The sequence below is a fragment of the Phacochoerus africanus genome, chromosome 11 (assembly GCF_016906955.1).
Source record: "Phacochoerus africanus isolate WHEZ1 chromosome 11, ROS_Pafr_v1, whole genome shotgun sequence".
In the NCBI taxonomy this organism is placed as follows: Eukaryota; Metazoa; Chordata; class Mammalia; order Artiodactyla; family Suidae; genus Phacochoerus; species Phacochoerus africanus.
In genome coordinates this window covers 77,560,730-77,583,806 of record NC_062554.1, presented here as the reverse complement: position 1 = coordinate 77,583,806, position 23,077 = coordinate 77,560,730, and the positions used below count along the sequence as shown (strand labels likewise).

At 35.5% G+C, this 23,077-nt stretch overlaps 1 protein-coding gene across 3 annotated transcripts in view; it reads right to left on the bottom strand.

Moving 5' to 3' along the window:
* The window catches only part of GLCCI1 (glucocorticoid induced 1), a 116,529-nt gene that overhangs the window by 77,796 nt on the left and 15,656 nt on the right, over nucleotides 1-23,077 (bottom strand). For all 3 annotated transcript variants that reach the window (XM_047754186.1, XM_047754187.1, XM_047754188.1), the window contains exon 2: nucleotides 9,886-10,037. In XM_047754186.1, coding sequence (XP_047610142.1) covers nucleotides 9,886-10,037 — 152 coding nt within the window. The remainder of the gene's footprint in view (nucleotides 1-9,885; nucleotides 10,038-23,077) is intronic.

Genomic DNA, 23,077 nt, shown 5'->3' with positions numbered 1-23,077 from the left:
ATGCACCTACAGCCAACTCATCTATGACAAAGGAGGCAAGAATATACAATGGGAAAACTGGACAGCCACATGGAAAAGAATGAAATTAGAACACACCCTAACACCATACATAAAAACAAACTCAAAATGGATTAAAGACCTAGATATAAGACCAGGCACTATAAAACTCTTAGAGGAAAACATGGGCCAAACACTCTCTGACATAAACGATAGCAACATCTTCTCAGATCCACCTCTTAGAGTATTGACAATAAAAACAAAAATAAACAAATGGGGCTTAATTAAACTTCAAAGTTTCTGCTCAGCAAAGGAAACTCTAAACAAAATGAAAAGACAACCCACAGAATGGGAGAAAATATTTGGAAGTCAATCAACTGACAAGGGATTGATCTCCAAAATTTATAAACAACCCCATCAAAAAATGGGCAGAAGATCTAAACAGACAGTTCTCCAAAGACGACATACAGATGGCCAAAAAACACATGAAAAGATGTTCAGCATCACTCATCATTAGAGAAATGCAAGTCAAAACCACTCTGAGGTACCACCTTACACCAGCCAGAATGGCCATCATCCAAAAGTCTACAAACAATAAGTCCTGGAGAGGGTGTGGAGCAAAAGGAACCCTATCACACTGTTGGTGGGATTGTAAATTGGTGCAACCACTGTGGAAAGCAGTATGGAGATTCCTCAGAAAACTAAAAATAGAATTACCATTTGATCCAGCAATCCCATTCCTGGGCATCTATCCAGAGAAAACCATGACTCGCAAAGACACGTACCCCAGTGTTCATTGTAGAACTCTTTTCAATAGCCAAGACCTGGAAACAATCTAAATGTCCATCGACAAGGAGTGGATCAAGAAGAAGTGGTACATATACACAATGGAATACTACTCAGCCATTAAAAGGAAACAAATACTGGCATTCTTAGCAACATGGATGGACCTAGAGATTATCATGCTAAGTGAAGTCAGCCATACAATGAGACACCAACATCAAATGCTTTCATGACATGTGGAATCTGAAAAAAGGACAGACTGAACTTCTTTGCAGAATAGATGCTGACTCACAGACATTGAAAAACTTATGGTCTCCAGAGGAGACAGTTTGGGAGGTGGGGGGATGTGCTTGGGCTGTGGGATGGAAATCCTGTGAAATCAGATTGTTATGATCATTATACAACTACAGATGTGCTAAACTCATTTGAGTAATAAAAAAAAAGTGAAGAAAAAATAAATAAAAGAAAAGTGGTTCTTTTGCAGTGATAATGTGTTCTAAAATTGATTATGGCAATGGCTGTAAAACTGAGTATATCAAAAACTGTACCCTCTAAATAGATGAGCTGTATGGTATAAAAATTACATCTCAGTAGTTACTAAAAATATTTATATCAAAGAGTCAATTAAAAATCAATCTCATTTTTCAATTAAAACGGCATGCGTTGTTGAACCTGAAAGTTTCAGACATTGTATTTTCTCAAAAATAACTCATATTTTCTGTCATGTTTTTCTTAAGTTCCAAATGACAGAGGCACTAGTCAAGTAACTAGAAAAGGTTAGGAGGCACTGCACATTGATAATCTATCTGGTCAGGTTTCTCAAGTCATTGTGAGAACATTTAACAAAGGAACTAAAGATGTAACATAAAATAAGCTGTATATGAGAAGTACTATTCTCTGGCTTCTTACAGGAACAGTTATTAAACAGAGCCTTAACAAAAAACCAGTGTCTGCTTTAACCAAAAGGAGATGGTCATATGAGGAATTAAAAGTATAAACAATAGTTCAATTCATTATTTCATATTAACACTTCATAGCATATATTCTGACAAGTTCTTTCACTATTACTGGGGATAACTTTCAGGTTTTAGAGGGCATTAAAATATATTCATTCTTTAGTGTTACAGTTTTTAAAATTACAATGAGCTTTGGTTGCTGGGTTTAAAAATATTTATTCCATATGTAAAAAAATAAGAGCAATTTTAATATTTCAGTAATATTTCCAAACACTTTAAATAATACATTTAACAACTGCACTGGATTATAGCCATCTCTGTACCATCTAAGAGATAATTTAGCTTTATTGTTCCTTAATAGCTTTTAATGTTTTTTAAATCTCTCATACTTGACAGAAAATCAGCAACATAGGTGCTGATATCTGCTAAAAATATCCCTACATCATTCTAAGTCATAAAAACTAATAGTGCTCAACTGATGATGACATGAGTATCATCAATGGGACACCTGAGTAATGAGAAAGAGAGTACGAGTTTCCACAGCAATATGTCTATTCTCCAATACTTGGATCTATAAATCTGAAGTACCATTTCTTATTTTTAAGACTGCATTGTGGAAAACAATAGCTATTTTTGACTGAATGAATCCTGACCTGCCAGAAAATGTCTGAGTTTCAGAGCCAGGTCATGCCCTAGAGTTAGTTGCATCATTTCTATGCCATTTCCTACTAATCCAGACTTAATGTTTGTAATTGCATAATCAATTACTGATACTAGTAATACTGTCCACCAAGTATTATTATATTTGAACCTGCTGACAGTAAAATACTTATAGCTTCTGCAGCTAACATTTATTAACATCTACTATGTCCTATTTACTGTGCTAGAAGCTTAACAGGGATTATATTATATAACCCTCATTGTAAAGGTACTAGTGTTATCCTCCAAAAGCTTTAAGAATTTCAACAGCACAAAAAACTGTTTCACTTGATTTATACTTAATGTTTCCTTACCAATATGATATATCCTATTCCAATAACTCATTTATTCAAAAATTTAAACAAAGTAATTAATAACTTGCTTTCTCATACAATACCCTTAACTATGATCTAATTTGTAAATTCTTAAAGCTTAATGTCTCTAATAAATGTCTTTCTAAGTAAATGTTAACTGTCTATTATTGTCACATGATTTGATAGAAAATTCACGAGTTTTTAAGAAATAAAAGAATAAAAACCATTGTACCAGACAACAAAGGTCAAGACGACAGAGTAAAGGGGGTGTTGCAGATAAATGCAACCTTTTTCACAATTTTACTCAGAGCTAGGTTAGGGGTAAAACTGCAAGGAGGAGATAAAGGAAAACAGGTTAATTTTGTTACCTATTAAATATTTCTGGTAATGGGGCAAAACTGTGTGAATGAGCAACAGGAGTATGGAGAAGGCTCTCTGCTATACCTTCTACTTTTGATTTAAACACATTACCTATTAAAAATTAATAAGTAGAATTTTGAGTATGTGATAATTTTAGAAATCATATTTGAAACTATCAAATAAAACAGTAAATATTTTAGCTATGGATTTAAATTTTTCATCAGTACCGTTGAGTATACTCCTTTGGCAACCAAAAAAAAAAAAAATTACTCCCTAAACTAGGAACATGACTATTATTACCATGCGGACAGTTAAACTCTAGGATTATACAATCCTCTTTTAGTCAGCTAAATGGCTAAAAGCAAGAGTAAAGGCGATCCTGCATAAGAAAGAATCTTTATAAATTTATTCAAGAGCCAGTTGGGAGCCAGCTCCATAATTTAGGTCCCTGGAATATAATCTAAGAGGCCCAAGTGGCCAAACCTTTAGACTTGCCTCCATTTCAAGAAAAGCTTCCCACAACCACCCAAAATTGTTCCAGCAACTACTACTTCTTAAACTTCTACACCAAGCTCTTCAACAAGGGCACAGGAAAACCAAACAAGTATATCAAGTATGACTTCTGGTCAAGAAATGAGTTTCTGGAGTGGTAAAACTGAAAGTTCTCTTTTATATGTATTACTACTTGAGGTATATAATCATCCACTCCCTTGATTAAAGTCCTCCCCAATCAAACTCCTTTTACAAAGGGGGCAAAAGGATAGATGGTTTTTGTTTTTTGTTTTTTAGGGCTAAACTGATAGCATATGGAAGTTCCCGGGCTGAACTGGAGCTGCAGCTGCAGGTCTACACCACAGTCATGGCAATGCCAGATCCGAGCCATGTCTGTGACCTACACCACAGCTCAAGGCAACGCTGGATCCTTAACCTACTGCAGGAGTCCAGGAATTGAACCTCATCTTCATGGATACTAGTCGGGGTTCATTACTGCTGAGCCACGATGGGACCTCCTAGGATAAGAGTATTTTAAATGTAATTTCAAGATCAAACAATTTATATATTTATATATTTCAGTTGAGAGTTGTTGACTTTATTCAATGTTGGCTAAAGTCAAATGCTAAGTGCTTATTCCAGATCTGTTTCTTAAAAAAATCAAGAGCCATGGAATAAATTTAGACTTACTAAAGAACTATAATCCAAAAACATACTAGTCAGCTTCATAGGGAAAATTCTTTCCGACCAAGTAACAGATAATAGAGATAATATTTACACCATGCCAGAGCACAGAGGAAGGAAATCTTGCAAAATCTTTTTATGAAGCAAGTATAACACAGAAATCTAAGGATTACATTATAAGAAAAAAAATCAGACCTCATTTCTGAATATTGAAACAAATATAATAAATATTAAACTCTCCAATAGCCACCGTATGTTTATCAAAAGAATTCCATAAACTACTAATATTCTCCTGGAAATATAATCATGACCAATTATTAAATAATCTATTAAAGAAATTCACCAGGAGTTCCCATCGTGGCGCAGTGGTTAACGAATCCGACTAGGAACCATGAGGTTGCGGGTTCGGTCCCTGCCCTTGCTCAGTGGGTTAACGATCCGGCGTTGCCGTGAGCTGTGGTGTAGGTTGCAGACGCGGCTCGGATCCCGCGTTGCTGTGGCTCTGGTGTAGGCCAGTAGCTACAGCTCCGATTCGACCCCTAGCCTGGGAACCTCCATATGCCGCGGGAGCGGCCCAAAGAAATAGCAAAAAGACAAAAAAAAAAAAAGAAATTCACCAAATTATAGGTTATGAGTCAAAATAACACTCATTTCAAAGATGAAATAGCATTTCACACATAATCACTCGATTTAAAAAAAAGAAAAGCAATTAGTAAAATATGCATGTGTGCTTGACGTTATCTTTGTCAAGAGTGAATGCGCTAGCTTTTTTTAATTGAGGTATAACTGATATACATTATATTAGTTTTGAGTGTACAACATAATTCATTTATTATCGACTGATCTTACTTTTATTCATTTCAAAGTTCCAAATATTTCCAAATAGCAGTACACTTCACCCCCAAACATTTTACTAGATATCAGTATTTAAGTTCTATATCTTTAAAGCTTAGTTATATATTAAAATGCATGACTGTTTACTTGTACAGACTCTAATAAACACATCACCATGTAACCAAAATTTCTATCAAGATATGCAACAATTCCATTATTCCATAAAGTTCCCTCACATTGGGCCTTGATTTGAACACAATATTTGTCTCCAGAGTCCATAGTCTTTTTCACAACACTATGTTACTTCTTTTTAAAAGGCCCAAAGTATAAAATATATTAGAAAATAAAAATTTTATTTCTAACAACCCTCAGCAATTAAGGTAGCTAAAAAATGGAAATATGAAAGGTAGAAAATATCAGAGATTCCTACCAGGAAAGCCAGATAGCCTAGGCACTAAATTCCAACTAAATAAATAAAAATATCTACGTCCTTCCTTCAAGAGTTAAAGAATTAATCAAAAAGAGACAAATGTCACAATAAAAACCACCTCATATATTCATTTCTTGCACCTTCAAGTAAACTAATAATGCTTGGGGGCAAGACCATTTCTTATCCTTGTGAGGCAAGCATTAGGTTAGGTGCTATATACTTTAGTGATTACTACAAGAATAAGTGAGGAACTGGAGAAAACACAAAGCTTTGGAATCAGCCAAATTTGGACCTAAATATCTTCATATGTATCAGCTATATAACCATATACAAGTTACTGACCTTCTCTAAGCCTCAGTTTATCTTATGAGGCCTATATTGTGCTTTCCTTTCACTATCAGCTTTCTCAATAGGTAATCTACCTGCAGACCCAGGCAAGAGAAGATCCTTCCCTGGACCTCAAGCTTTTGGGGGAATTACTCTGGCCCTCTTCCCACCACACCTCTCCCCACAGGGTGAGAAGACTTTGAGGTCAAAAGGACACACACACCATGAGCCCATACCTCTGCCATCAACTTTTTGCTCTTGGCAATCTAAACTCCTTGCTCAGAGAGCAGCAGATCTGGCTTTCAAAGTCTGCAAGGACCTATTCCTGGGGTCTCATGTCCTGAGGAATTATGGACAGAGTATGAATGTGAGAACTGGGGGTTTGAAACATATGTGTAAATGGTTTGAGTGCTAAGAAGAGATACAGGTTTAAGCTCAGAAAGCAAGGTGGGCTGATTCTGGCATGTAACTTTGAAGAATCCAGGAATTTTTTATTCAAATCTGAACTCAAGGTCTATGTGAAAGTTTATTTATCAAAGTGAAAGGATAAAATATATTTTATGCTACAGTATGTTAATTTAACTTACATGTATATGATATGTAGGTCTACATTTATATTTGCTCTAGACCCTGCAAATGTTACAAATAGGTCTATCTATATCTACCACTAATAACCTTACATGTATATTGCCATTCACTTTCAAATATTATCATATTTAGTCATACATTATCATAAGTTATGTTTCATTAACCCCATTGCACACATTAAGAAACATGGTTAAGAAATCTGCCCAGAGCGCTTTTCTTCTATCTCACCATCACTCTCTTAACTCCCACATATCTGAGCTTCTTCCTGTAACACAGTATCAATACTATACTCTCCAAAACAATGTGCCCCTAATCCCTAAATCCAATCCTTATTTTCCATGACCCTTCTTTAGCACCCGATACTGTTAACACATTTTTCTTTCTTTTTTCTTTTTTTGTCTTTTTGCCATTTCTAGGGCCACTCCCACGGCATATGGAGGTTCCCAGGCTAGAGGTCTAATCGGAGCTGTAGCCACGGGCCTACGCCAGAGCCACAGCAATGCGAGATCCGAGCTGCATCTGCGACTTACACCACAGCTCACGGCAATGCCGGATCCTTAACCCACTGAGCAAGGGCAGGGACCGAACCCGCAACCTCATGGTTCCTAGTTGGATTCGTTAACCACTGCACCACAACGGGAACTCCACATTTTTCTTTCTTAAGAACGACTTTCCCTTTGGTTTCCAAGGTTAGAGTTTTCATTTCTTCTCTTAGTTTTTGTTCTTTCTCTGATTCTTCTTCTTTCTCAGAGTTTTTGGGAAGAATGAATAAGACAATGTTTTCAGATAGTGTCAGCATAAAACATATTCAGGGAGTTCCCATCGTGGCTCGGTGGTTAATGAACGCGACTAGCATCCATGGGGTCATAGGTTTAATCTCTGGCCTCGCTTAGTGGGTTAGGGATCTGGCATTGCTGTGAGTTGTGGTGTAGGTTGCAGATGTGGCTCAGATTCCACGTTGCTGTGGCTGTGGAACAGGGTGGCAGCTACAGCTCCCACTGGACCCCTAGCCTGGGAACCTCCGTATGCTGCGGGTGTGGTCCTAAAAAGACAAAAAAAAAATATATATATATATACATATATATATTCAATAAAAGATATGGTTTCTTTTTAATCTAAAAGGAATAGCTATCATTTTAAAGTACGGTACCAATTACTCTACTAAATGATACATAACGCACACATGCACACACACTCTTCCATTTATCCTGAAAGCACCATAAAACTGATTTTCAGATTGACTGACAAATTAACCTGTATTAAAAACCTGGCTCCAACACTCTCTAGCTTTATGAGCCTGAGTAAGTCACTTAACTTCCCTGAGCTTCTGCTTCCCCATCTGTGTAATCTTACAATGTTCTTACAAGAATTAAATGAAACACAAGACATAAAAACACAAAGTAAATGGTATATGGTCAATAAATGTTAACTCCTTTCTCTTCTTATTTCTACCAGTTGAATACCTTAGTTTTTTGTCTTTCCCTTGTGTGGGTTTCTAAAAACTACATCCTTGATCTTTTGCCCTTCCTTCTTTATACTCTATACCTGCACTTTATCATACTTGTGAGCTCAACTCCTCCATAAAGGTAGTTTTGAATTGTCTGTGACCATGTCTAAGTGTTTAGGCCCATATAACTAAGTTTTGCTGGTTCTTTCTACTCAAGAATCCCAGTGCCTGGAGTTCCCGTCGTGGCGCAGTGGTTAACGAATCCAACTAGGAACCATGAGGTTGCGGGTTCGGTCCCTGCCCTTGCTCAGTGGGTTAACGATCCGGCGTTGCCGTGAGCTGTGGTGTAGGTTGCAGACGCGGCTCGGATCCCGCGTTGCTGTGGCTCTGGTGTAGGCCGGTGGCTACAGCTCCGATTAGACCCCTAGCCTGGGAACCTCCATATGCCGCGGAAGCGGCCCAAGAAATAACAAATAGACAAAAAAAAAAAAAAAAAAAGAATCCTAGTGCCTACCATATCAAACTGCTCCTTTCCCTCATAAAATAAAGACTGGGGGTAGGGTGACATAAAATATCACAAAGACAAAAATTGATAGGATGGATGATAAAGAATCTAATTTCATGGTTTCAAGCTGGCCTTAGAAAATTACAAAATTGGAGAAGATTCTCAGAGATCATTTCGAAAATTTGTCCCCTTTTTTCTCTTCCCTCATTATTCAGACATGAAATTCTAATCCTTCTATTTTCCTAACCTACAAAGTCCCAAATGTTCCTATTCCTTTGAATTCCCTCACATTTAAATGCCCATTCATCTAACATTCAATTATACTTTATCTTCTATTAGCAATTTTCTTAAATTTACATCTCCCTATGCTGTAAGTTGTTTAAGTCCATTAACCATCTCTTACACTTTTCATCTTCTTTATAATGCTGCCTGACTACTATTTTAAAGATGCAGTCAACAACTCAGACATCATAAATTAAGATGTTTTCAGATTTTTTTCTGATGTGGAAGGAAAAGCTTTTCAATCAAAAGCTTGGTGAACCTTCCACAAACAGGGAAAATGTGACAAATAAGTAAATTTTCTATTTCTATCCCAAGGATTTTAGTTTTGGCTGTAAACAGAAAAAAAAATCTTTTAACAACTTTCCTTAGCCATGTGTTAATACTTTATAAACTATTTCCAAAAACTGCAAATTTTTCTTCAAAAATTACTTAAACCAGCATTAGCTTGGAGATATTGCAAGTTCAGTTCCAGACCACCACAATAAAGCATATATTGAAATAAAATGAGTTGCACAAAATGTTTGGTTTCCCAGTGCATATAAAATTTATGCATATACTATTATTATAGTTTTTAAGTGTTTAATAGCATTATATTTTAAAAATGTGCATACCTTAAAAATATTTTATTGCTAAAAAATACTAACCATCATCTGAGCCTTCAGTAAGTCCTAATCTTTTTACAATAAAACAAAAAGCACTGATGACAGATTACCATAACAAATACGACAACAATGAATAAGTTTGAAATGCTGAAAGAACTGCCAAAATGTGAGAGAGATGAAGTGGGCAAATGCTGTTGGTAAAAAAGTGCTGATATACATGCTTGATGCAAGACTGCCAAAAATCCTCAATTTGTAAAGAAACCCAGTATCTGAGAAGTGCAATAAAACAAGATATGGCTGCATTTTCTAATACACTTACTAGCTACTAATTTCTGTAGGAAAGTAATTGTTAAAACTCTAAGTCTCAAAAATCACAGACTGATGTGCTGTTTGCTAAATATTAAATAATTTTAAAACCCAGATGATAAAAATAATTAGTCTAAAGTTTATACAAAGAAATAGCTGCTTCTTTGGTTGAATATATCATATTTAAAAATTGGGAGAATTTGATTACATTTTCTTTACTATGACTGAAATAGAAAAACTACAAGGGTAATAAAACTGATTTTGATTTGCTTATTTTACCTGAGTAGCTTTATCTTTCATGCATGAAGGGTAATGAACATGAGGATCCCGTGGCCACTGTCCTGTGAGATAGGGTCCTGTTATTGTATCCAAAGAAGAGGTTCGTCTTATTGTACTAGAAGTTCGAACTTGCTGAGATTTTGGCCTGTCCACTATAAAAAGTGAAAAAAAATTAGATTAGTCACTAATGAATAAAGTAAAATTTAAAACTATTTAAACACCACAGTTTGTTGAATATCACCCTATCAATTTTCCCTACAATATATATTTACCCTTAATAACCCTCTTGTATGACCTAAGGAAATTTATAGACTCTCTCCAAAAAAAAAATACATTCACATATTAAATTTTGCATACAAATCCAGGGCTGTCATTCCTATGCAGCCCATCCACTTTAGAGACCTATTCTAAAATCTGTCATCTCCACTGCCATTACTGTAATTAAGATTTCATGTCTCCACTGGACTGCCAATTTCCTAACCGCTATCTCTGCATCCATCTTTACTAAATCTTAGTGCCACTTCCCTCCGCTGCTAAAAAGAATTTCCATGATTATTCATTGTCTTTAACTTAAAACCATTATTTTTTCACAATTCAGCTCCCATATACTTCAACACTCAATGTCTTACTACTCTTCCATAAGCCCATGCTAACTACTAAATGCCATCCAAACTCATTGCAGTTTCCCAAATGTAAAACACTTACTTCTCTGCCTCTATACCTTTTATTATTTCCTGCATCTAAAATGTTCTTCTTCCTTGTTCACTTGACAAGCTCTTATTGACCAGCTCAGATATCACACTACCTCTGTGAAACCTTCCACAAAGTCTTTTCTCCATCTCTGTCCTTGAAGATATACACACTCTCTTCTGATTGTATGGAACACTAAATTTGTCTTTCTTCCCCACCGGAGCAAAAGTTTGGTCCCTACAGACTGAAAAAGAGTTGATGCTCAATACCTATTTTAATGAATTTATCTACAACTCTACAAAAATAATATGTATAAAGAATCTTATATTTTAATTCAGTTTCCTCATTTATGGATGAAGAATTTGAAGCCCAGTGGGATAAAATTAAATTGTCCAATGGAAGAACTGCTAACAGGTGACAGAGATTAAAAGGAACCATGATCTCTAGACATTCTACATGGTTCAATCATTCTACTATAATAATCTACTTTTCCTCTCCATACAGGTACCATAGGTATCTCTGTTGAAAATTAAAATGATCATACTGAAAAGAAACTATAAAGGACTTTTCATTATGCATCTTAAAACAATTTACTAAAATTCAGTGGATTAAAAGCTTCAAGGACCAGCCTTATTCAGAGGTGTATCTCACATCGAACAAAATACTTTGCGCGTTACAAAGGGTCAAGAACACTTGTTACCGAATGCTGTCCTTTAACCATCCTTCTGAAACCAGAATACTTAATTACTTTTTTTTTTGTCTTTTTGTTGTTGTTGTTGCTATTTCTTGGGCCGCTCCCGCGGCATATGGAGGTTCCCAGGCTAGGGGTTGAATCGGAGCTATAGCCGCCGGCCCACGCCAGAGCCACAGCAACGCGGGATCCGAGCCGCGTCTGCAACCTACACCACAGCTCACGGCAACGCCGGATCGTTAACCCACTGAGCAAGGGCAGGGACCGAACCGCAACCTCATAGTTCCTAGTCGGATTCGTTAACCACTGCGCCACGACGGGAACTCCCCGAAATTACTTTTTTAAATCAGAAAACAAAAGAAAATGCAGCATACTATGAAGTACCATATTACTTATATAGTTATACAGTTACATAAATTAACTAAACTTAGTTCCTCAGGGGACTGGTTCTAGGATCTTATATATCAAAATCCAAGAATGTCCAAGTGCCTTATGGTTGGCCCTCCACCTCCGGGATTTCCACATTCAAGGATACAGAGGGCTGGAAGGCCGACTGCATCTTACAACTAGCAGTTGTGATTTCTTCTTTGACCTAAGAATATTAGCAAAGATCTGAAAATTACCAAATCTTCTCCCTATCTTTATTACTTAGCTCTAGCTTTATTTTGCCATATAGGCAGAGATTCTAGGATAATCTATTTCTACTCTTTTTCTTTGGCTGCGCCCACAGCACAAAGAAGTTCCTGGGCTATAGATAAAACCCGTGCCAAGGCAGTGACATCACCAGATCCTTAAAGCACTAGGCTACCAGAGAGCTCCTATTTCTACTCTTTCAAATACCTGAATTTTTGTGACCAAAAACATGGTTGATTTTTATAAGTATTTAATGAGTCACAGAGAAGATATGTTTTCTGTTTTCAGACTACATAGTTCTTTGCCTTGTGCATTAACTGAAAATTTTAAAAATATGATAATGAAATTATTATTGAGATAAAACAGTTCTCTTTACTTCCTGCAATTTTTACCTTTTATATTTAGTTCTGTATAATTTGGCTACATATTGATCCATGACATTATAATGGTGAAGCATATAAGCCATAATGATAATCTGTTCCATTTATTACTTTATACTTTTAAACTCTGTCGAATTGAACATTATGACCCCTTTATGCTTTAGATGTATGTAATCTACTTATACTTAATAAAACTTCTTTAAAATTGGTTAATATGGATCATTTTTGTTTTATGATAAGTATATGAAGATTCTATAAACAACCCCTTAATCCAAAGAATATGATATTCTAATCTACACTTGCTAACTTTTACTATAATTTTAATCAGTGGCTTTTTGCTTATCACATTCAAAAGATCCCAACTTCTCCCCTTAGCGTTTACTGTCTATGATTAGCTCTCTGTCCGAAAGTGGTCTACAAGTTATTTTAACTGAGTCCTCCTACTAGTAAATATTTAAGTATGCAGCAACATGTGCATACTTACAGGTGAGGTATTCACTTACAGGTGAGGTCTGTATTATATTAGTATTATATATAAGCATAAACCAGACAAAGCAGAAATGTGTATGTATGGTATAAAAATAAAAATGTATACATGTGAAAAAAAATGGATGTTTTCTTCCTGTACCTCAATGGGTGGCCTCACCCACTTCAATGTGAAGAACACTGGGATGAGGGGCTTGAAATTTGGTGCTAAATTCAATCTATGCATTGGCCAGTTAGCTCTGCCTAATTCTATGATATAACCCTATTTATTAAAAGGCCTCCTCATTATATCCATCTACAGGTTGTATTTTCCCTTTCCTCTTCCTCCCTGGCTAGGGAACAGTGGTAGATAGGCCTGGGGCTCCTCTGGGGTACCTTACTGAGGACTATACAAAATAATTCTTGCTTTCTAATGCCAAGTGGAAATTTAACTTTAAAGTGATAATAGTACAACAGGTTTAAAAACAAGAAGCTATATTATAAGAGAACTCCAAATCTGAGTAGCATAGCAGGGATTGTTCTAAAAAGGCAGAAGATGCTGGATATATCTAACCACCAGAGCACTGTAATATGATGCTAAATTAATTAATTTGTTAATTAATAATTCATTAGCAGATACTCTTCTAGAATTTATTAAATTTAATCATCTAGTCATCTCCTCAAAAGGTCACTTTTTAAACTGCCAGCCACAACAATAAGTACCTTCAAACCTAAATACAGAACACTGTAGGCAGAATGCTTAGGGACACTAGAAAAATGAGACAACAGACAAAAAGTTCCATATAGCTTCTTTGGAAAGACATCTTCCCACCCAAGCAAGGTATTTTGAACACAAATAAAAGTTAACTACAATAAAATTTACTTCCTAAAAATTATAAGAAATTCTGAAAAAAAATATATTCAGTAGGTTCCCTTTTACAAAATGAAAGTGCCAAAGAAAAATGAAATCAAATACATAAGCAAATGAAATTTAGATTTTAATAATTAATTTGATTAAAGAATTTAGGCCTGTTTCCAAATTTTACAGTATTTTATAGCAACTTTATTTAAAATCTTTAAGAGAAAAGCAACGAGTTTTTCATGATGTTTATAACTTAGCTCATTCATATTATAATCTCAATCTTCATCACTGAAATCAAACTAACAAATTCATGGAGCACAGACTGAATACAAGACATTATGCTGCTTCTCTTCAACTTCAAAATAGCCTGAAATGATAAAGTTCCTAATTTAGCGATCAAGAATAACCAAAAGTAAATTCAAGTAGGGAATATTCCTGCTATTGGTTCACTGAGATTAAGCATAAATTTGCTAAAGATCTATTTCATTAATAGAGATTTGCTTCGCTATTTCTGTAACAAGAGCTACTTCCTTGAAAGTTAGTTTTAAGTTTATTATCACTGATGAAGAGTCTCTCCTGACCAAACTTTAGTCCGGCTCCTCTGAACTTCCCAATTAGGCCCTAACTTTTGGACTTCTGTGTTCATCTCTGCATCATCCAATTTTAACAAGAATCCTACTAAGACAGGTTAACCAGAATTCCCTACCCTCAATATCTATATCTGATCACCCTCCATATCTGATCAAGTTCCTCATCTACCACCATCCTCCATGTAATATCTTGACTACCTTGGCCGGCCTTCAGCAACAACCCTGCTTAGGTCTGTTAAACCAGAATCCCCCTTATCTGATGTTTCTTTCCTTTCAGTAATTTTTTATTTATTCACACCCACCCTTCTACTTGGCTATAAATTCCCACTTTTCCTAGTTGCATTCTGAGCTTGAACCCAATCTCTCTCCCCCACTGCAAAAGTGTATCACAGTGGTCCCTACACTTAATGCGACAGTTCCCCTTTGAATAAAGTCCGCTTTACCATTCTTTAATACATGTGTCATGAACATTTTGTTCTTAAACATCACTACCAACATAATGAGAAATATTCTCCTTCCTTTCCTCACAGTTATAGAGAACAATTTTCAAAATAAATTTCAAAAAAAAATTTAAGAACTATACAACTAAGAATAAAAAATGTAGAAAGGAGTAGACTGGTATACCTCTCTAGCCAATCTAATGTACATTAATACTGATCATCTAGAAGAATTCTGATTCCAAAATCAGCAGCATCTAGGCACTTCACCAATGGCCTTTAAGGGTCTTTTTTCCTTTACATGTAAGAAGATGAAAAGTTAGCCAAATACATGGGCCACTTAAAATAAAATCATCAAAATCAAATGAATTTCAGATAAGAGACAGGAAGGACACCAGATCCGAATATGCTGAAATAAAACTAAAGGGCAAACACTAAAGCCCTCTCAGTATGAGTAGATTCTGAAACACTAATCAACCAGACTTGGAATCCTGCCATAGAAGCAATCTAGAAAACATGTAGAAATGACCATATGGCTACCCTGCAGAAATCTGGAAAGGAACCAGTCAAGAAGCTGACAAGAGAAACAAACATGCTGCTGACCAAATGAAGCCTGACACAGCCTGTAACCTGAGGTCTGTCAAGAAAAACAAACAAACAAAAAATGTAGTCAAGCAGCCATTTAGGAATGATTCTCTAGGTTACAGCTCACTCAAATCTGTGTCAAATGACACGTACACTGAGATGAGAACAGTTGGAGGAAGGCCTTCAGTCTGTTTTCAAAGAAAACCCTAGAGAGTATCTATGTGTATCAAGGTTGTAAAAGAAAAATTCACCGAGATGGCCATGAAGGCTGGTGATAAGAACTGGAGGAATACAAAACAAATTAAGACAGAGTTCCAATATTTGGAATACATCTACAGAGGAATTACATAGATGGAAGCTGAGATGCTAAAGATTTTCAAGTTCTTTTTTCTTTCTAGTGGCAAAATGACATTTCTTTAAGGGAACTTGGCAAAGTCGTGATTAACAGAAGAGCATTCTGTAAACTTAAAGAACTTTCCATATATTCAATTAAGAGATGCCAAACATTTAAAATCCCATAGGAATAACAGGCTCAAATATTAAATAATCACAAAGTAACAGCAACTAAAAAACAACCAAAATAAGAATGACAATGGAAATTAATATTGTTAATGAAAGGTAAGCAGATATTCCCTAAACAGAAGATGAAATGTTTCACAAAATTTTGTTTCAAAGCACTTAATTTCCAGTTAAAGCACTGGTAGAGCTTGGAAAAATTTTAACCAAGTGCAACAGATCTACTCTTATACCCCAATTTAAAAAGAAAAAACTAACAAGAAAGACTACAATAAAGGCTATAGAGTGGGCTATATCTTGACAACAAATATTAATGATGAAACTCATTGATATTTTTTTCTTTTTTGGCCATTCCATGGCATATGGAGTTCCCAAGTCAGGGACCAGATCCAAGCTGCAGCTGCAACCTAAGCTGTAACTGCAGCAATGCTGGATCCTTCATCCAATATTCTGGACCAGGGAGCAAACCTGCATCCCAGCACTCCCAAAACTGTGCCAATCCAGTTGCGCCACAATGGGAATCCCTCCTTGATTTTACAGTAGGGAAAACTGTAATAGTTCAAAACAAGCTAAAAATCTTTTTTTGATGATAGAAGCAATTAAAAAATCCCAGAAATAGAAAACTCAGAAATGATGTGTTTGAAGGCGAGGAAGATATGAAAAGAGAGGTGATCAAACTCAGAAAAGATTTAGAATAAAAGAAAAACTTACTTCAGGAATGAAGACTAAGTTACAAGAAACACAACGGGTAATGCCTTAATGGAATAAACACAATAGATAATGTCTTACCAAAAATAGAAAATGGAACATAAAATAAATCTTAGAATGTTTTTTACTAAGTAACCTAGTAAAAAAACCAGCTCCTGCCCAATCTGGAGGGGAAACTGAAAAAAAAAGTGATGAAAAGATTTTAAGAGAAAATAATTAGTATTTAACATAAGGCTGTACAACATTTTTAGCAGAAGTCCCTGAAGACCAAAGCAACAAGACCAAAAGTACCAAAAACTATAATTAAATAAAACTCTCCTAAAATAAAAGATCACTTCCCACTGCATATTGAAAGACCATACATATATCTGAGGAAGTTGATACAGTCTATATCAAACACATTTTAATGAAGCTAAAGTGACCTTCAAGTATAAAAAACCAGAGATAAAAACTATTTCTGAATTCTTGCTACGTAATTTATGCAGAACTCAAGGCACATTGTTCACTTGAGTCTTTCCTGAAGAATTTACCAGAGGATAAGCTTCATACAACCAATAGCTTGGAAAGGAACTCACATAGGGACTGCTGGAATGTGTAGGCTATCAAAGTAGTTACTTTGAAAGGAAAAAGGACTAGGAGATGCTCAATATCTCTAAGGCAAGCCTTTCATCATTACATGAGAAAAAGGACCAGAGAAGGATCAGAAATTCATATAATTATTCTCTTAGCACATCTGAATTTAAGACTAACAATTTCCAGAGTATATGATAGCCAAATGCAGTTATTAAATTTATTCTAGAACCAGATTTAGTTTTTAATTTTTAATATTCCTCCAATATCTTTATAGTACAGACTCTGAGAAAAATTAACTCTAGTTTTAGAGAGAGATACTTTTTTCCTAAGTAACCTAGTAAAAAAACCAGCTCCTGCCCAATCTGGAGGGGAAACTGAAATGGAACATCCACAGTCACTCCATTAATAAAATTTTTGCCCATCCTTTTCCTCTAGAGTTGGCAATTATAAAGTTTCAAGCTGCATCCTATGGAAGCCTGCTGCAAGAACCAGGAAGAAATCAAGGGACAGGAATTCCTTTTATAGGGAAAGGTGGGGTTTACTATGGGAAACAGTAGAATAATGGACTGACAGGCTTGAAGAGAAAGTCATCTGGAAAAGACAAAATGGCAAAGAAGGCTTGAAGAGGACTTTACTTCTACTTCACAAGGGACTAAATTAAAAGGAACTCCTTTTTAAAGGAAAAAAAGTAACCAGACTCTTTCCACATCATTCCACCATTGATGGGATGTGTAAATAAAGAAGAAAAATCTCCTAAAATATTTTAAGGCCAAGAAAGAACTGATTAACTATTAACATTAGAGAAAATCAGAGTCTTACCACTACCACAAAAGAACAATCAACATAATAGAATGTAAAATGAAATCTTTAGAAATCTGTATGATAACTAAGGTTCCTCTCATTCTGAAGAAGAATCTGAAAACTATAAGCTTTTACATTTCCTATTTGAATAAAGAATAACATAACACAGCACTCAGAGCACAACAATCTCCTAGACAAATATCTCTTCTCAAATTTATACTGAACATTTGCAGAATTCTAAACCCAAGAATATTTTAAAAACATACAATTTATAAATGAAATAATATTCAAGCATTTAAGTCTAAGTTATGAACATTTTGTTCAGGTAATAATAACTACATATTAGCTTATAATAGCATAATAACAGGGTAAAGAATTAACTCCATGGTTAAATGTAGAAAAGATTAAGGAGAAAGGCTCAGGAAAAGAGTTAACTGCTTAACCTCAATAAGATACGACTGCTAGTCAAGCTAATTTACCGATGGTAGGCAAATGATAAACGGAAATCTGTACTGAAAATATGGCTGGATACCACTGATTTGCTTGATGCAAAAGAATCTAGTTAATTAAATCTAGCCTACTAGCTGTACTTTCCCGCACACTGTGTCCACAAATCCAGCAATAGCGAATATGTTGTTGACTGGGAAATATACAACTAACTATACTTCTGTAGAATAAACCTAGAATAAAGAGGCTCAACAGAATGAGGCTGCAGTAATAACCCTATACGGCACAGGGAATTCTTTCCTTATTTCTGAAGCTTTATTCTGTTGAGCCGATTGATTCTGGGTTTTAATAAAAAAGTTTAAAAAAAGAAATAAGGAAACACATGTTTATTCTAGCATTTACTTTCATAAATATTGACACTAAAGAATCAAATATGTAGCTGTAAAGGAGTAGTTTTTCCAAAATTGGATGTTTCATTAAAGCTGGAAATGGCCAAAAGCTGCTGGAAACATCCTGAAGGAAAATGTCTTATATAAATGATACCTTTGTAGAGGCCATAGAGTAAAACAGAACATGGTAAAACCAGTTCTGTTTGCACACACAGAATGCCTTCCACCTCAACAATTCTGCAAATATTGTACATAAAAGGCTGCCAGAAACATTGCCAAGGACTGGGAGCAACTTCAGAAAAAATAATATAAAACTACTAGTGGCATGACTAAGTGTAGGGGAAAAGTGTCATAAAATATTTTAGAAGAGCATCATACTTTATTCCTCTAGAATAAGCATAGAACTGGCCATTATAATCTTAGTCAAAAACAGTCTACTAATATTACTGATTGAACTGTACTTCAGTCAAAATGGCTCTGCCCAGGAGCTAAAAACGGACTAAAGACACAAAGTTCCAGACTTTGTTATCAGCATCTAAGTTAATTCTTTCCCTTAGATGATGAAAGAACATTGTTCAATCAAGTGCCTAAGTAAGTGAACAAATATCAGACTCCACTTTTGGATACAACTTGAATCTATACCTAGAACAGTTGGGCATTTGTAATAAAAACCTGAACAACACTTCCAGATATACTGGAAAGACTCATCATGTGGGAAGAAAACAAAAGCACATGAAACCAATTATATAAAAGTAATGGGTCACCTGAATCTTCGCCCCTTTTTCTCCATTCTCCATCTCTTCACTTCTGACCACAATCTTTAAAATCCATTCTATGTATCATGTTTGAGACAGGACAAGTATTGAACAATATATGTTCAAACACTATGAAGAATTTACTTTTTCATGAATTTGTCAAATCACTCACTAACCTGTGTCTTCCCACCCTACCCCCCATATTTTATCCATTTTACTTAAGAATGACATAGGAAAGTAAAACCTAATCTAATTTGTACTTAAATGACAAATGTAAAACTCATCTACCAGAGGGTGGGCTCCTTCTACAAGTAAGGACTGTGTCCTTTTTGTTTTGTTTTTTTTTTTTTTGCTTGCTCCTCTAATACCTAGCACAATGACTTAAGTTTTGTTGAAACTGTTATCACTTATCCATCCTTTCCTTAGCATTTATGAAATAAATATTCAAAAACTAGAAACCACCTGACATATATTATCGAACTCCTTACCAAAGGAGACTTTTTCAAACTGCCTCACATAGAATGGCTCCTTATTTCTTTTTAATGTTCTGTGTGTGAGGCTTAAACTTGAATTCAGATCTTATAATCACCCTATTTTCCACATTTACATAAAAGGCTATGATGTTCCTGCTTAGATATTTCACAAACAGGTAATTAGGATACATTTGTATAATATAGAACTCTTCATATAGTGCATATCCAAGAAAAATAACATATTTATAAAAAATAACAAGACCATTTAACAAATACTCTCTAATTCATGTCCTGCCCTGCACTCTAGATCATGGATTTATTTCCACAAGGCTATCATTGCTTAAAATATCCCTGAACTTTTCAAAAAAAATATGGTGTCTTAAATTTTTAATCAAAGAGTAGTCATAGGACCCTCAGTTAGTGAAATAAATACCAAATCATATAAAAATACATTCCACCAAGATCACAATTGAACTTGATGAAGTGTCTCTTGAATACTGACAGAAGCATAGACAACAATCAATCACACTGGCCAAAATGATGGATCACAGGAGGTAGGAGTGAGACTCCCAAGGTGAGTTTTCAAAGCTCTACCTTTCTTTAAACTGTGAGGTACAATAAATTTGTGATGCTAATGGTTACATTTTTTTTAATTAGTGGCTTATCAAAATAAAAGCCAATGTGTATCTTCACAGCTGATATAGAGCCTTCTGCATGATCATTCAGGGATTCAAACTTCCTTCATCTTATGCCTTCATCTAATAGTTGGCGTTCTCTGCTAGATTCCCTGCATCCAGATGGCAGATGAGGGAAGACAAAGAATTAGGAGGCTCAGACTACTGCTTTTCATTGAACACACCTGAAAGTATTGTAGACTACACAGCCTTATATAATTGCAAGGATTAGAAAAAACAGTCTAGATGTGGGCTCAATAGGGAAACAAAACAGGATTTGGTGAATACTTAGAAATCTGTACTAGAGAAGGTCTTAGCCCCATCTGTCTGAATTACCACTGGAGATAGTTTAAGTCAAATTTTTGAACAAGTGCCACTGAATTATTACAATTGTCATCTCAAATAGGATAATCTAACTTAAGGTAATCAACAGATTACCTTACCCTGACAACAAACAAAGTATGGAGCTATTAAAGGATAAAAGCATTTTTAATAAAGTGAAGTCAGTTTGCAAAGAACTAGAAGTACACAATGAAGGATGCTTAGATGAGTCTTTTATGTCAAGGTAAAGACTTTAAACTTCAGGAATCTTTTTTTTTTTTTATTTTTTAAAGAAGGACTGTGTAAGCAATGCAATATGTAAATTAAAGATGGGAGACTAATGGCAGTGGAACCATTTAAGAGGCAGCAGTTCTAACAAACCAAACAATTAAGTTAATAATAAAGACATGAGGGGATGGAAAGAAGTTACCAGATTTAGGATATAATTCTGAGGAGATGGAATAAGATATGGTGATCAGTATAAAGGGAGAAATGAGGGAGCAGGAAAAATCAATCATGCTGTAAGGAAGTTAAGGAGCCAATCCAGTGATGCTCTAAGTCTGAAAGTCTTTACCAAGGGTGTGTTTCATAGCAGCAATAAACACATAAACTATTCAACTCCAATTCTGTACCAAGTCTCTGAATTTAAACCTAAATTATTCAATACTCTTATACTGATTAACTATATTTCTAATAATATCTTATCACATATAAGTAAAGCACATAACCCCAATTTGGCAGCACAGAAAAATACACTAAGCACCTTTTTCCAAAGTATGTTATCTAACAGAGTATGATGTATTTTACTATGTGAAACACAGAAGAAATATACTCTAAATTAAAATTTTGTAGGAGTTCCTGTTGTGGCTCAGCAGAAATGAATCCAACTAGTATCCAAGACGATGTGGGTTTGATCCCCAGCCTTGCTTGGTGGGTTAAGGATCCAGCAATTGCTATGGCTGTGTGTAGGCCAGCAGCTGCAAATCTAATTTGATCCCCAGCCAGTTAACTTCCACACGCCGCAGGTGCTGCCCTAAAAAGCAAAAAAATAAAAAATAGGAGTCCCCATCATGGCACAGCAGAAACGAATCTGACTAGAAACCATGAGGTTGTGGGTTCGATCCCTGGCCCTGCTCAGTGGGTTAAGGATCCGGCATTGCTGTGGCTCTGGCATAGGTCAGCAGCTGTAGCTCTGATTATATCCCTAGCCTGGGAACCTCCATATGCTGCAGATGCAGTCCTAAAAAGACAAAAAGATAAAATAAAATTTAAAAAAATAAAAAATTTTATACAGATGGTAACAAGATCAGCAAGAAGGTAAAGAGCATGAGCAGAACATCCAAAGACAGTTATTTTAAAATATTCAGAAATACAAACTTAGTATGTAAGCATCATGTCTGTTTTAATTTGCTATACACAGTTACCACCTGTAAGAATACCCTCTCTAGGAGTTCCTGTCATGGCTCAGTGGTTAGCAAACCCGACTAGTAACTATGAGGATGTGGGTTCAATCCCTGGCCTTGCTCAGTGGGTTAAGGATCCAGCATTGCCATGAGCTGTGGTGTAGATCGCAGACACAGCTCAGATCCTGTGCTGCTGTGGCCCTGGTGCAGGCCAGAGGCTGCAGCTCTGATTCACCCCCTAACCTGGGAACTTCCATATGCGGGTGTGGCCCTAATAAATAAAATAGATTAATAAATTAATTAATTAAAAAAACATGCTGCCAGAAAGAAATAGCCGATTTCCCCATAACCACAAGGAAAATCTTCAGGATTCTCATCTAGTTAGATGTTCACTGGTTTTATCTTAATTGAGGTAAGTCAAGTCCCTAAGTCACTACTACTCAGTATATTAAAATTAATTACAGCATTATGAAAAAATGAGCATGAATTTCTATTCTGTATGAAGAAAGTATCAGGAGCTAGTGATTACCCAGTGATTGCTGAGAAAGGAATGCAAACTTTACAGTATTCTCTCTCCTATACAAATACATACATACCACACCACGGAGGGTATAGCTCGGGGGTATAGCTCAGTGGTAGAGCATTTGAAGGCATACGTAACACACACACAGATACTGTGTACACATTAGGTATAATCAGATAGGTTGACTCATTTCTTAGTCCTTAAATATATACATAAATTTTAAGTTAAAATAAAACTGTAGGAATATACAGGTATCAATAAAATCATAATTCACAA